General features: G+C 39.6%; 1 protein-coding gene across 1 annotated transcript in view; it reads left to right on the forward strand.

Moving 5' to 3' along the window:
• Nucleotides 1-1,555: 1,555 nt before the first annotated feature.
• Nucleotides 1,556-13,558, forward strand: part of c2cd3 (C2 domain containing 3 centriole elongation regulator) — a 30,250-nt gene continuing 18,247 nt past the window's right edge. The window contains exons 1-12 of the mRNA XM_088345919.1: nt 1,556-1,783; nt 4,425-4,697; nt 5,746-5,903; nt 6,055-6,179; nt 6,611-6,732; nt 6,981-7,107; nt 9,811-9,952; nt 10,022-10,104; nt 10,180-10,374; nt 10,903-11,018; nt 11,106-11,224; nt 13,255-13,380. Coding sequence (XP_088202045.1) covers nt 1,729-1,783; nt 4,425-4,697; nt 5,746-5,903; nt 6,055-6,179; nt 6,611-6,732; nt 6,981-7,107; nt 9,811-9,952; nt 10,022-10,104; nt 10,180-10,374; nt 10,903-11,018; nt 11,106-11,224; nt 13,255-13,380 — 1,641 coding nt within the window. The 5' untranslated portion in view covers nt 1,556-1,728. The remainder of the gene's footprint in view (nt 1,784-4,424; nt 4,698-5,745; nt 5,904-6,054; nt 6,180-6,610; nt 6,733-6,980; nt 7,108-9,810; nt 9,953-10,021; nt 10,105-10,179; nt 10,375-10,902; nt 11,019-11,105; nt 11,225-13,254; nt 13,381-13,558) is intronic.

Consider the following 13,558-nt stretch of genomic DNA (forward strand, 5'->3'; position numbering starts at 1 on the left):
CCTGTTTTTTTTTCCTTCTATTTTGGTGCTGTTTGTTGTTTTCTCCAGTTTTTGTTCCTGTGTAGTTTCTCCTGTTTATTTTCGTTAACCTGATTCGTTATCAATCTCGTCGGTCTCTGGCTTCCCGTTTTTCCACGCCAGTCCGGCTTCCTAACGTACATGACTCCCCATTTCCCATTAAAAAAAGGCTTGTGTGAGAACGTCACGCGATTGGGTCCTGTATCTGTTCTGGTTCTGACAAATTAAGGAAAATCACAAGACAAACTCACCTTGTTGATAATATATAGATATTTTTACATTTTTTTGTTTCTTGAATGATGATTCCAAGGTTAACCAAGGTCAGAGAGTAAACCAGGCTTGCTTAAAGCGGCTCCAACCGCTCTTTTTGCACGGGTTAACCATCAACCTCATCCGCACACATGCCACCAAACACAAATTGGACTTTATACAGCATTTCATATCACGCATTTACATTTTACTGACGTATTAGAATTACTATAATTGTCTTTACTGATATTAACAACACGGTGAACAACAATGTTCACGACAACAATTGTTTTATAACTTTTATAAGTGATTTTCAGCCATTTTTTTTTGGAACCATTAAAATTTATGAAAAAAATGTCAAGGCACATCGGCCAAAGAAAATGATTTTTAAATGTTTTGGGGTTTTTTTCCTGGGCAGGTTGGCTTCCTTTGAAACCCAAAAGTCAGAGCAGCACGTAGCAGTACCAGGTCATCCCTCACTGAGTCGACAAAGGTCCAATCGAGTTGGCAGTCATCATCGGATCTCTCACTCTCTTTGTAGTCGTCTTTTTATTTGTATAGTCCTTTGAGCACTCTTTCTTTCTTTATTTTTTTCTTTCTTTCCTTCACTCCTTCCCTATTTCTATCTTTCATTCTCTTTCTTGGCCCCCCTTTCTTTTTATGTCCCTCTTTCTCCCTCTCCCCTTTCATTTCCAGTGTCTTTCCTTTTTCACTCTATATCATTCTCTCCTTCATTATCTCTCATATTGTTTTTTCCATCTTTTAATCTGTTTTCCAGTTCCATTTCCTCTTTTGTTTCTTTTTCTTTCTGTCTTTCTTTCTTTACTTTTTGATTACCTTCCGATTAATGTCATTGAGGGCAGCACGGCGGTGCAGTGGTTAGCGTGTGTGCGGCACAGTTCTGAGGTCATGAGATCGAACCTCCTGTGTGGAGTTTGCATGTTCTCCCCGTGCTTGCGTGGGTTTCCTCCCACATTCCAAAAACATGCATGTCAGGTTCATTGGCCGGTCCAAATTGTCCCTGCGTGTGATTGGCTGTCTTTTTTATGTGCCCTGCGATTGGCTGGCAACCTGTTCAGCGTGTCCCCTGCCCACTGCCCGAAGATAGCTGGGACTGGCTCCAGCACACTCGCGACCCTACTGGGATAAGCGGTGCAGATAATGGATGGATGGATAATGTGATCGAGCCTCTCTCTCTCTCTCTTCTCTCTTTATTTTCTTGGTGAAAAAGGCGATCAAAAAGCTGTTTTCCACGTTTACTCTCAAGAACTCCATATCCCGTCATGCCCCCGTGCGCGCCAGCAGAGGCGGGATTTGAGTTAAGTTTGACGGCGGCAGGTCGCTTTTTGTGCCTGTCAACAAGAAATTTTGTCCTGGAAACGAACGTAAAAACATGTCGAAGAAAGCCAGTTTTGCTGACTTAGTGGCCCGCTGTCGCTTTTCACCCCCACGAGCGGCGTCATGAAGAGCCGAAGACGGGGCTACGTCCGAGCCGCCGGGCCGGAAAAGCGGAAAGGTGAGCGAGTCTTGTTGTTGTTAGCTTCTGCTAAGCTAGCGCGATAACTTCACTTGTTATATGTGGATAAAACGTTCGAATGTCATTTTCTTGGGTTAGAGAAATAAAACTAAGTTTTTGTTCTCTATTGTTTGTGAGTCATGTTCCCACTTGAAACAATCAAAGACTTCATAACAACTTCATTACTAAGTGACTTTTAACATTAAGAATAAAACTTGAGTTGAGAAAAGCTCTTCAAACTTAAAAGTCCCCAAAACACACAAAACGAAAAAAAGTTCCGTTATTTTTGTCCCTATTGGTATTATTGTTGAAACGACGTCGCTACGGTCACTTCGAACCGGGGTGCGTTTGAATGAAATTCGGTGTAGTTCGCACGGGCGGGCGCAGTTGCCTGTTGGGGGGTGCAACTGTCACGTGGGAAGCGAGGATCTCCGAGAGGCGAATTGCATCTCTTGTTTACGCGTCAGCTGTAACCAATCAGCGTAGAGAATGTTCAGCGTCTGGAGCAAGAATAGTAAACAAACTAGTGGAAATGGGAAAACTTATGAAAGAGGAAAACGGGAAGAAAGAAATCTAGAAATAGTGAAGAAAAGAAAGAAGATAGAAAGGTGGGTGGTAAAAGAAAATTAGAGGGGAAGCGTTCATGGAAGGCAGAAAGTGGGACAAAAAAGAAAGAAGTAGATGGTGAAAGAAAGAAAAGGAAATATAAAAAAAAAAGAACGAGCAAGATAAATTGCAAAAGAAAGAGGGGGAGATGTCATAGAAAGAATAACAAGTGGAATGGGAAAAGAAATGGATTGAAATAATAAAAGAAAGAAAAAAGAGTAAAACGGCTAAATCATAAAGGAAGAAATAGAATAAAACAAAGAGAAGTGGTGGAAGGAAGGAATAAAAAAGGAGAGTGAAGTGAAGTTAGATTAAGACATTAGAATTATTTGTATAAACATTCATTGAAACACTAGACACTCAGAGCATTCTCCACTCGGGCCCCGGTGCTGTGGGATGCTCTGAGATTGGATCTGCAACCTCAGTGGAAATGTTTAAATCTAAGCTTAAAACACACTTCTATACCATAGCTTATGAATGACCTACATTTATGTTGACCATATCCGTGTATTATTGGTTATTGCAACATCCATTATGGCCTGGTCATCCTGGATGGGGGATTACCTCATGTGCGGTCCATTTCCAAGGTTTTTTTCATTTTCCTCATGTTGAGGTTTTTGAGTTTTTCCTTGCCCACTTGTAGGTTTCAGATCAGGGGATGGTGTAATAATAGGCAGTAGTTTGCTATATGTGGTCTGTGCAGCCCCTTGAGACTCCTTGTGATTAAGGGTTGTACTATATTGTGCAAATGTGCATGATTGTGCAATCATGAACATTTGCACAACTCAGAACTTTACAAAGGTAATAATAATAATAATAATAATAATAATTTCCTTTGTATTGTCATTCTTTGTAACAATGTACACAGAACGAAATGTCGATACACCTGACCCGTTGTAGCGAGCCGATGCAGCCGCAGCCAACAGAGGGCGCCGCCATTTTACCAATTAGGTATGACTCAGCCGAGGCGCGAACCAGCGACCTCCCAGTCTCAAAGCGGGCACACTACCATCTAGGCTACTGAGCTGGTGCCATATGCACTTTAGGGTTTATGTGCCCACACTGTCTAATTATGTCTCATACTGTCTACTTGTGTGTCTTAGTGAATTGTGTCCTAGCATAGTGTTTTTTTAATCTTATAGACTTGTTGGTTTGGGACTAACATAAATTTAATTCTGTTTATTTGACATAAAGTTGACAAATAAACATGACTTGACTTGATTTAAATACACAGGCAATTGGTCTGCATGTGTCTACATTAGCTAAAGCTGTCTGCATCTTAGCCAAGATAGGTAATCACTGTACCATCCCTAGTTTGGTTGTCTTGATAACACTCTTGCTTTCTGGTTAAATATAAATTCAATATATTTTCGTCATGTAGATGTCACGACACTGAATTGTGTCAAATGTCTCAAACCACGTTTGCTTCTATGGTACCGAAAGGATTGGTGAAGCGGTGTCATGACTCGCCACACTGATTTGTGGCAAATGTTTTACTGTACCATTTCGACACATAGCTTCATATTAATTCACTGATTCAGAAAGCTTTGGTTTCTCCATCACTACTCACAAAACCAAACTTCTTTTTAGGTGCGTTTTACTGTATTTTGAAATATATATGGTGCACCAGGTTATAAGGCGCATTACAAATTTCTGGCCATCTTGGGGTATTTAGTCACATTTATTTGTACAGCTCTTAGTACCAAAATGTTTTAAGGGCTGCACAGGTTACAATTTCACTATCCCCTGATCCTAAACCAACATGCGGTCAAGGAAAAACTCAAAAACCTCAACATGAGGAAAAGAAGAAACCTTGAGATGGGACTGCACATGAGGTCTTCCCCCTTCCAGGATGACCAGGCTACAATAGATTTTGCATTGGGTAACAATACACAAAACATAGTTAACATCAATTATAAATAACAGGTAATATGTAAAAATTGTGACCTTGTACTAGTTTTTAGGTACGCCTTTAAAAATTATGGTATTCATATTCATTCATTCCAATTTTTAACATGATTGGTCTTTGCTACAGGTGTGTTGGAGGAGGTGCCGGCCTCCACCAGCCTGCCCCCCCTGGTGGAAGGCGAGTTGCGATGCTTCCTTCGTGTGACGGTGGGTCGCCTTTCCTGGAGCGTGGCATCACCTCCCCGAGCCACCGAAGTCCGTCTTCGCTGGTGGGGGGAGTCTTCGGACGGCACTCGCTTTAGCCCCCGCGACGACGGGTCGCTCTCACGTGTTACTGGCAAGACTGCGGCACGCTTCCCCGTCAGGTGCAGCCTCAAGCAGCTTACCTCTTATTTGGCAGGTAAACCTCAGTTAGGCACCAAAACAAAAACTCTTGTTTGTAGTAATGTATTTTCCGGACTATAAGGCGCACCTAAAAACTCCAAATTGGCACCTTCTAACCCGGTGCACCTTATATACTGCAGAATACAGCGGATAATAATGAATTGTGTTTCCATTCAAGGTTGTACGTTAATAGCGTATTTGAGCAATGATTGACCAGATGGATTAACATCGCTAACCTAAAAATGTAACCCAAGTAGTGGCGGTGTGAGTGCCAAAACTCTACCACTAGAGCATCAGTTTAACCAATGACATATCTCATTATAACATTATTTTTGCGTTGCCACAACACTGATTTGCATAGTGCATTCTGATAGGTTAAATAGTCTCTCTACTTCAGCAAATATTAGAGATTGGAGAAAACCAAAAGTCTTTCAAAAAATACTCTCCAAGCTCTTTTGTGTAAACATACATAATAATCCGAGGAATTTTTGAAGCACAGGTGTAAAAGTGCAGAGACGGTTTCATTTATCAGAATCCACTATGCAAATCAGGGTTGTGGCACTTTAAAACAAAGTGTAATGTTGAGATAAGCTCTAAGGCTGTTTTGTGTGTCTCTACCCACTGGTGGTCTAATGGAAATGTGAAGGCTCTCTTACTGCCACTATTTAAGGTTATGATTCCATTTGCATACAATGTTTTGCGATTTGAGTTAGCAACATATTTTGATGCACAAATTCATTTATAAGTACCCGTCTACGCAGAAGTCCTTACCGTAGTCAAAATTTCATGTGATTTGCAGTCCAGTGCTCTATCTATAAAACATATACGACAAAGGGCTAATTTTGAGGGGTTTGCCTTATCATTTGCTGCGCCTTTATAGTGTGGAAAGTACAGTACTTTATTCTACTGTTATCTATGCATTATGTTTATATTTTTACCAATTCCGTTTGTCGAGCCGCAATAAATATCCCGACGAGCTGCATGTAGCCCGCGAGCTGTAATTTACCCACCCCTGTGTGCGGGCCATGTAACCTAGCCTTCAAAGAACATCATCATCTGAACAGATATGGGCAACTTGGTGCTGGAAGTCGTGAGTAAGTCGGATCACCTTCCAGTGGCGAGAGCTCAAGTGAAGGATATCTCCCGGCTCTCCCCATCCCAACCTATCACCGGAATCCACATGCTGGTGTCCCCCAGCTCCAGGAAACTTGGCCATTTGGAGGTTAGACAACGCACACTTCACCCGTCTTGTTCAGTTTTTGGGTGTTTCCCTTCCCTAATGTAGATTGCAGATCAAGGGATATTGTAATGGTAGTCTGTGAAGCCCTTCGAGACTTGTTACGATTAAGGGAATTCTGACTTGACTCTTGCAGGTTTCTCTCCATTTGGAGATGCTGGATGAAACGTGTAACGAGCACTACGAAGTTCCTCAGGTGGCCACGTTGGAGAAGCCTCCGCCTACTGATGGTAGCATTTCAAATGGAGGAAATGTGTCGAGGTTTGTCAAGAATGCTTTAAAATCAGAAGAAAGACCTAGAAAGATGCTGAGCTTCAAACTATGGTTTTAGTCCTGCTTTTGTCTTTTCAATTCTGGCTTTAAGGTAGGGGTTTGGTTTCAAACTACAGTGTAAAAAAAGTGTTAAAACTGCAGGAGGGTTTCAGACTATAGTTTTAAACGTAAGGTATGTTTTTAAACAAAACTTAGGGATCAAATAGGAGTTTCATAGTAGTATTTTAAACAGCCTATGGTTGCAATTAGTGTTTTAAAGTCGGGTTTTGGCTTTAAACAGGATTTAAAACAGAGTAGTCTTTTAAACTAGGATTTTTCTTATCTTTTTGGGGTTTCAAACTACGGTTTCAAATCAAGCCTAGGGTTGAAGATAGGGTTTTGACTTTAAACTCAGGTTTCAACCTCATGTTTGTTTTCAGAGAGAAAGACCTCTGGTGTTATAAAAGCAAACAGATCGATGAAGAAGAGATGGTGGAGAGCTTCAAGTTGCCGGCAAAGGATCAGGTGGCATCACATCAGCCCACAAATGACATCTTGTCAGGTGTGTCACTCAAAAAATTTTGAGTAAAATTACCAACTCTCTTCAAAACAAAGTCTTTTTTGGAGAGGAATTCCATTTTCAGGTTTTAGAAGATTGTAGAATCCTTCCCCTTTTTTAGGAGTTGGAATAAAATTTACAGAATGGTTTGGATCAGCTGTGTTTAAGAATGGAGAAACTAACATTTGCAGGAATGTGACTATTTTGGAAGCTGTCCAACTCATGTCCTGCCTTGTCTTTCTCGTCTTCAGTTATTCTGGAACGCGGGAACAAACTTCGGGACGCCATGGTGGTGTCGGCTTTGAGAAGTGACTTGGATACCAGCCCGCTTCCTAAAGACTCCCATTTTCAGGGTGATTGTGTCAGAGCACCTTCCTTGTGAGTCCACTAACAGGTCCAGGTGTTGCCCCCCAAAAAGTTAAAAAAAAAATTGAGATTCTTTCCATTCAGTCATTGTTTTTTTCAGACATTACAAAATGTTCTCCGCAAATCTCCTTCATTACTCATAGTCTCTAATCTAATTTAAGGCATTTGTTGTATTTGTAACATCTTCAGGCCCCCTGATTTGTTAAACGTGGAAAGTGTCCCGCTTCCCAATTCTGATGTCAAACACCCTACTAGCAATGTGCTAGGTTGTTCTCCCGACTTGGACCGAAGAGCTGCGGAGCTTCTTCTCGGCAGGTAGGGACAGGCACTGACTTAAAATGAAATGAATGATGCCAATATTCCTGACACTGAAAAATACAGTACAGTTTATAAATGGTAAATGGTAAATGGTCTGCATTTATATAGCGCTTTTCAAGTCAATGATGACCTCCCAAAGCGCTTTACAATGTGCTTCACACTTACCCATTCACACACACACCAATAGCGGCCATGCAGCCATGCAAGACGCCGACCTGCTTAAATAAGAACTACAGGTAATTTCTTGTTTACACGTGCATTTGAATGCATAGGTTGCCACTATTCTATCTATTGCTGGCCTTTCTGAGCAAAAACATAACTACAGCTTTTATACCAAGCTACTACTTGGCACAACAATGGCATGTACATCCCACAAGTTTAGAAATAAAAGGATACAAGTTGAAAGGCAAAGACATAATTAAAGGGTTATTTGTATTTGTTTGGCATGTATAGCTAAAAAGAAAATATAGTAAACAAAATCTTTAACTTCAACATTGCTCCAGCAATGCAACTTTAATACTTCTGATTTGAATATTTGTTACTAGCATTAAATAAGAAATAAAAATGTGTGCCTGGTACACAACACTTGCGCAAAAACTGACGTTTTTTTCATATCAGAGATTAAGCTTTGACGAGTGGTTCTAGAACACCACACGGAGTTTCAGTTTCGTGTTTAGTCGGGATGTTTTTTAAATTCTACAAATGATGAGTAAAATCAATGGCAGGGGTTTGCTTCTTTTTAATATCTTATACTGAATAAATTTCCTACAATTTTTAAATTTTTATCACATTTGTATCATTATTATGATCGTATAATCTTATTTTTACCCCATTGGAAGAATCTTTTTTGTTATGCTAGTAATATTTTTCTCATTTTATTTCATTTACCTATGAGCAAAAAAAAACCTCAAAATGAACAATATTATACAATTAGTAATATGGAGTGAAATTATTATTATCATTTTTTTAATTGTAACATTGAAAATAAATAGTAGTAGTTGTTGTACAGGTTTCTTGCAGAGTGCACAACTCTGTTAAAAAATCTAAATAAATTAGAAATGCAAAACCTAAAATGAATGGCAAACACAGTTTTTTTGTTGGGAGATATATAAATGCATTTACAAACTAAATATTCTAAAATATCACAAAAATGTGTTTTTTTGTCCACTTTCCAGGTCTTGAAGAAAATACAAAGAACACAGTTTTGTTTAATGCAATCAAAATAAGTAGTATTATTAGTCTTGTGTTTATTATTATTATAATTATTACCATTTTAATCTAAGCCTGGGTGTTCCCTGAGGTTATCAAAATAAATTATAATGTGTGAAAACTACATGCTGGGATTAAAAGCAGATTGTGGGATAAGGCTTGAATTTGAAAGAATACAAATAGAAAAATGTGAATGCACCTGAGCTTTTGCCATATGCTGTATACATTAAGCAACTACTTATTAAAAGAGTAGTTACATTTTTCATTTGTCATTGACATTCAGAGTTATAACTTAATACTGTGGTGATAAGTTTGTTGTTTAGTAATAAACAATTCTGGTATAATTTGGAATCTCCTTTGCAGGTGTCCAATGTTAAACTAACAAGCACTATAAATTGATCATGTGTAATTGAAGCATTTGTAATATGACGATCTTTAAGCCTATTGTCTGTAATAAAAATAAAACAATATAATGCAAAGTTAATATGAAGTTTCATGCGATTCATGGTTTGTATTACGCAACCTGGACTACGTGACTCCATAGTAAGGGTGTATTTGAATCTTTTTTTTTTTTAAAGGAGACAATGACATTTTAACCAAATACATGATACATGTTTTGTTTTTTTAAATCCATAAATGGCCAGAAAGTTATTTTCCATCTTTAGTGACCAGGCCGTCATGTAAAAGTCCTAGAGAAAGAAGAAAAAACAAACAGAATAACAGTCTAAAGTGATAAAGAAACTATACATTTAATGGATCCAATTATAGATAAATCCTTCAAAAGTATTGCAATCATTAGGAAGTAGACTATAAAACATTTTTAAATAGTTATTACACACTGAGTAAGCTAGGAACATACAATGACATTGAATGTGCGCTATTAACAGGTATTAATGGCAAATGTGATTATTTTTTCACCAAAAATTCAATTCTTCAAATATTTATTCTAAGTGGTTAGATCCTGGATTATTTAGGAGCCTTTAAAAATAATGATCTGACTGCCTCGCATTATTTATGCAGAATCGGTCATCTTTTCTTGATCTTCTTCACGATACAAAAATTGCTATCACCCCAAAAAAATACACACTGTCATAAACTGTGATATTGTGGAAGGTGTAAACAAACATTTGTGACAAATTACAATTTATCTCCCTCAAAAGCTGTGATATTGTGTTCCTACCTTTTTAGGTCGAAGACGTCCCCGCCGCCTATGTGGGGGGGCCAGCACGCATCCAGCTCGTCGAGTCAGTGCAGCGCGAGTGGCGACAGCGAATTGGGCGACCCCCAGTACGATCACAGCTTGCTGGAAAATCTTTTCTACAAAACCCCTGTCAGTAAACATAACAGCAGCTGTGGTAGACCTTTTGGCAATTTGTTGTCAGGCATTTTCTCGTTTCAGACCTCGGATTTGAGACCGGATGAGAGGACGCTAGATGACAGAGGGGAGAAGGCGACCGGGAAACCATCGGAGGCGAGGGACAAGTAAGATTTTTTGTTTTTCAATAAAAAATTTCCCCTGTAAATGTAATCTAATTTTTTCATATAAATGCTGTCTAGTGCCGTTTCTGAGTTGCAAGGCTCGCAGGCAGATGTCGATGTTTCTCTGAGTCAAGAACAGCTGACTTTTTTGAGTTTCATGCGATCTGCAAGAATTACTGTGGACTCCATGACCGTGCCCACCAGCTGTGCCAGCCCCCTGCCCACTAAAAAGACCCTGGGCAGATCGCTTTCACTGCTATGCAGAAAAAAGTGGTACGAGTTTTTCAAAGTGGATTCATGAGCTTTAAACATCAATGATGTTTAATTTTTGAAATGTGTCACTGCATATACGTACTCATAATTGTGTACGTTTCCAGTTATATCCATGTCATTCTTTTAAATCTGGGGTCTCAGACTCAAATTTCTTGAGGGAGGCCGGAGCTTGGGTTTGGGATAGGGTGGTTTGAAGGATTTGCGTTTGTGCACAGTGGAAATTTACAGAATAACTTTATTTTTAACCGTGGGCACATAAGTTTACTCACTGTAGTTTGAGAGTGTTCTGGCAAAAACACAAACCATAAGTAAATACAACACTCAAATACAAAAATAATCATGAAGTATGTTAACCACAACTAAATGAATAATTTGATTTAAATAGTCAAATGGATATACAGTACCGGTAACTGGAAAAGACAATATTATGACTATACATGCAGTAACGTGTTGCAATATTCTGACAATGTCCTTTCTGATTTTTAACGTCTTTCTTCACCAGTTTGACTGACACTCTCTTTTTGGCAGCACATATTTTGTGGAGTACACATTCCCCAGGATTTCCTCTTCCAGTCGACACTGCCCGAATACGACAAACAGCACGGAGGTGACCCGGATTGCGTCTAGCAACATCACCGGAGGAGGTACAACACGCTGGCAGGTGCTTTTCAGGGAATTACTTTTGGCCTTTTTGTGCTTAACATCTGACATGTTTCTGCTTTATTTTGAAGAGGTCAGCTTTAAGCAGCTCTCAGTCTTTCCCGTGCACTTCAGCAAAGCCACCGTGGAAGACTGGTGGCGAAACAAGCTCCTTTTTCGAATTTACGTCAGGAAAAATGACCAAAAGAGAGTAAGTGTGAGGCAAAAGAATGATTATAGTTTTTGAAAGCTAGATACAATAATTTAGGCTTTTTGAAGGAAAAACATTTTACATACATTACCGGCACCTGACTATAAGCCATGTGTGCCCACGTTGAAACATGAGTTTACTAAAAAAGATGGTACACAGAAAGAGTTTTTAAAGTTTTAATAACAAACTTACTCATGAAAAAGGCACTGAGACACTACAACTCTCATGAGGCGTTGGACAAACCCAAATTCGAGGCACAAAGTGTGCTCTAACCCCACCAGGTGGACGTTTATTAAAACAGCAACCTCAAAAGACCCTACCGGCAAGAAGGGGGTGTTGGACCGGGATTGCAGAGGAGGAGAAGATCTTAAAAGGAAATCTTGGGGTGGCGAGAATTAAACACCTGGGGAGAGGAACCTTGAAGGGGACTGAAAAATGGGGTAAAACTGCCAACACAGCACCAACATAGCTGGTACTAGAGGTAAGATCGGGCCCAAAAAAAGCACCCGAACCCGACGCAGGCCCGAGGGGTATTAAACCCGACCCGGACCCGGCCCGACTAATTAACTGGATTTGCTGGCCCGGCCCGATGGGGCCCGAAATTACATATTTTATTTATAAGGAGGGGTGATTTATGATAACAAATTAAACTCTGCCTTTTGTTACAACATCTAGGCCTAAGTTAAATAAAACTGTATAAACATTTACATCTTTTATATTTCTGTGTCTGCACTGCAATCTGTCATTGACGGTTTTTTTTTGAGGTAGCGAAAACATTTAAAGGCGTCCGTCATTTTGACGACTTGATCATTGGGCCATATTTCACAGCAGCAGTAGTAGTACGCCTTTAAGATTTTAGCGCAGCACTTTCATTGAGGGGGTGTTGATGTGTTGTTCCATTTTCCGACTCCTATGAAAAATTCCCCCCCCCCCCCCCCCCGATCGTATTCTATATAAAACGCTTATTAAAACAATAAAGCGAGCTAATTATAATCATTGGGAGATCCTAGTCTATATAACGCGTTTATTTAAACAATAAAGCGCGATCGTATTCTACAAATTGCGTTTTTTAACGCGGATGAAAATCTCACCAACGTCAATGTACGCTTCCGACAAAAGCGATCATATTCTATATAATACGCTTTAAAACAAAATAAAGCGAGCTAATTATAATCATTGGGAGATCGCGTTTATTTAAACAATAAAGCGCGATCGTATTTTACAAAATGCGTTTTTTAACGCGGATGGAAAAGTCACCAACGTCACTGTACGCTATGATTTCCGCAATCACAACTAATTGTACACAAATAATATTTATTTGATTTACTATAATATCCGTATGTAATGTCTTTTTTATTGTGAATGAAACCCTGGTTGCATTGGATCCCGCGGTGTAAACAAATTGTTGTTTTTTTCATTTAAAATCGGAGGGGGGGAGGAATTTCCATAGGAGTCGGAAAAATAGCGATTACAGCTCCTTCTCCGTTTTATCCAAATTATTTATTTTATAACAAGTATTCCTTGGTCTAGTATCCATACATAGTTTAAGTATATATTTTTAATGAACATTTAACACATTATTAATTAATTAAAAAAAAAAAAAAAAAAAAAGCAGGACCGAACCCGACCCGACCCGACCGTATGACTGACATTTCAGGGCCCGACCCGGCCCGAAATTGCCTCGGGTTCGGGTTCGGGTTCGGGCTCGGGCCATAAATCTTACCTCTAGCTGGTACCAACATCTATGTTCTGTGGCGGTTGAGATTTGCGTCTTCTTCGACACCACCTGTCTCACTTTTACCTTTTCTGCTCGAGTGCCCCTGATGACCATGAGTAAAATTGCATACATTGGCCATATTTCTGCATATGCTGCAGTGGTACGTTTGTGTGGAAAAAAAGTTGCGGCTTATAGTCCAGAATTTCCGGTGTCACTATGATAGATACCAACATATGGATAACACTGTTTTACCCATCTGACTTGTGCATTGTTTCTTTAAGTACAAAACCAAATTTCACTTTTGCTGTCGCAGGCTGCTGTCATGGGAGAAGCCGCTCATCCGTTGCGATGTTTGCTGCAGAGTCAGCAGCTCTGCCAGTCAGTGGAGCTGCCGGTGCGTGGAGTGGAAAGCGCCAAGCGGAACCTCTGTCTTCTCAGGGTAAAATGCTGTGGCCAAAAGAACAGTTTTTTTGCCTCAAGAAGACCTACAAGGCTTTTTCCTTAAATAGATATCCTCTTCAGAGCATGGGTCCGAAAATTTTGAAGCATCAGGCTACTATTTTGCTACTCTTTAGTTCAAAGGGCTCCCAATTTGAAAATGTATTTCCAAAATGCAT

Source organism: Urocampus carinirostris, chromosome 10 (assembly GCF_059441175.1).
Source record: "Urocampus carinirostris isolate Australia breed hairy pipefish chromosome 10, RoL_Ucar_1.0, whole genome shotgun sequence".
Taxonomy (NCBI): domain Eukaryota; kingdom Metazoa; phylum Chordata; class Actinopteri; order Syngnathiformes; family Syngnathidae; genus Urocampus; species Urocampus carinirostris.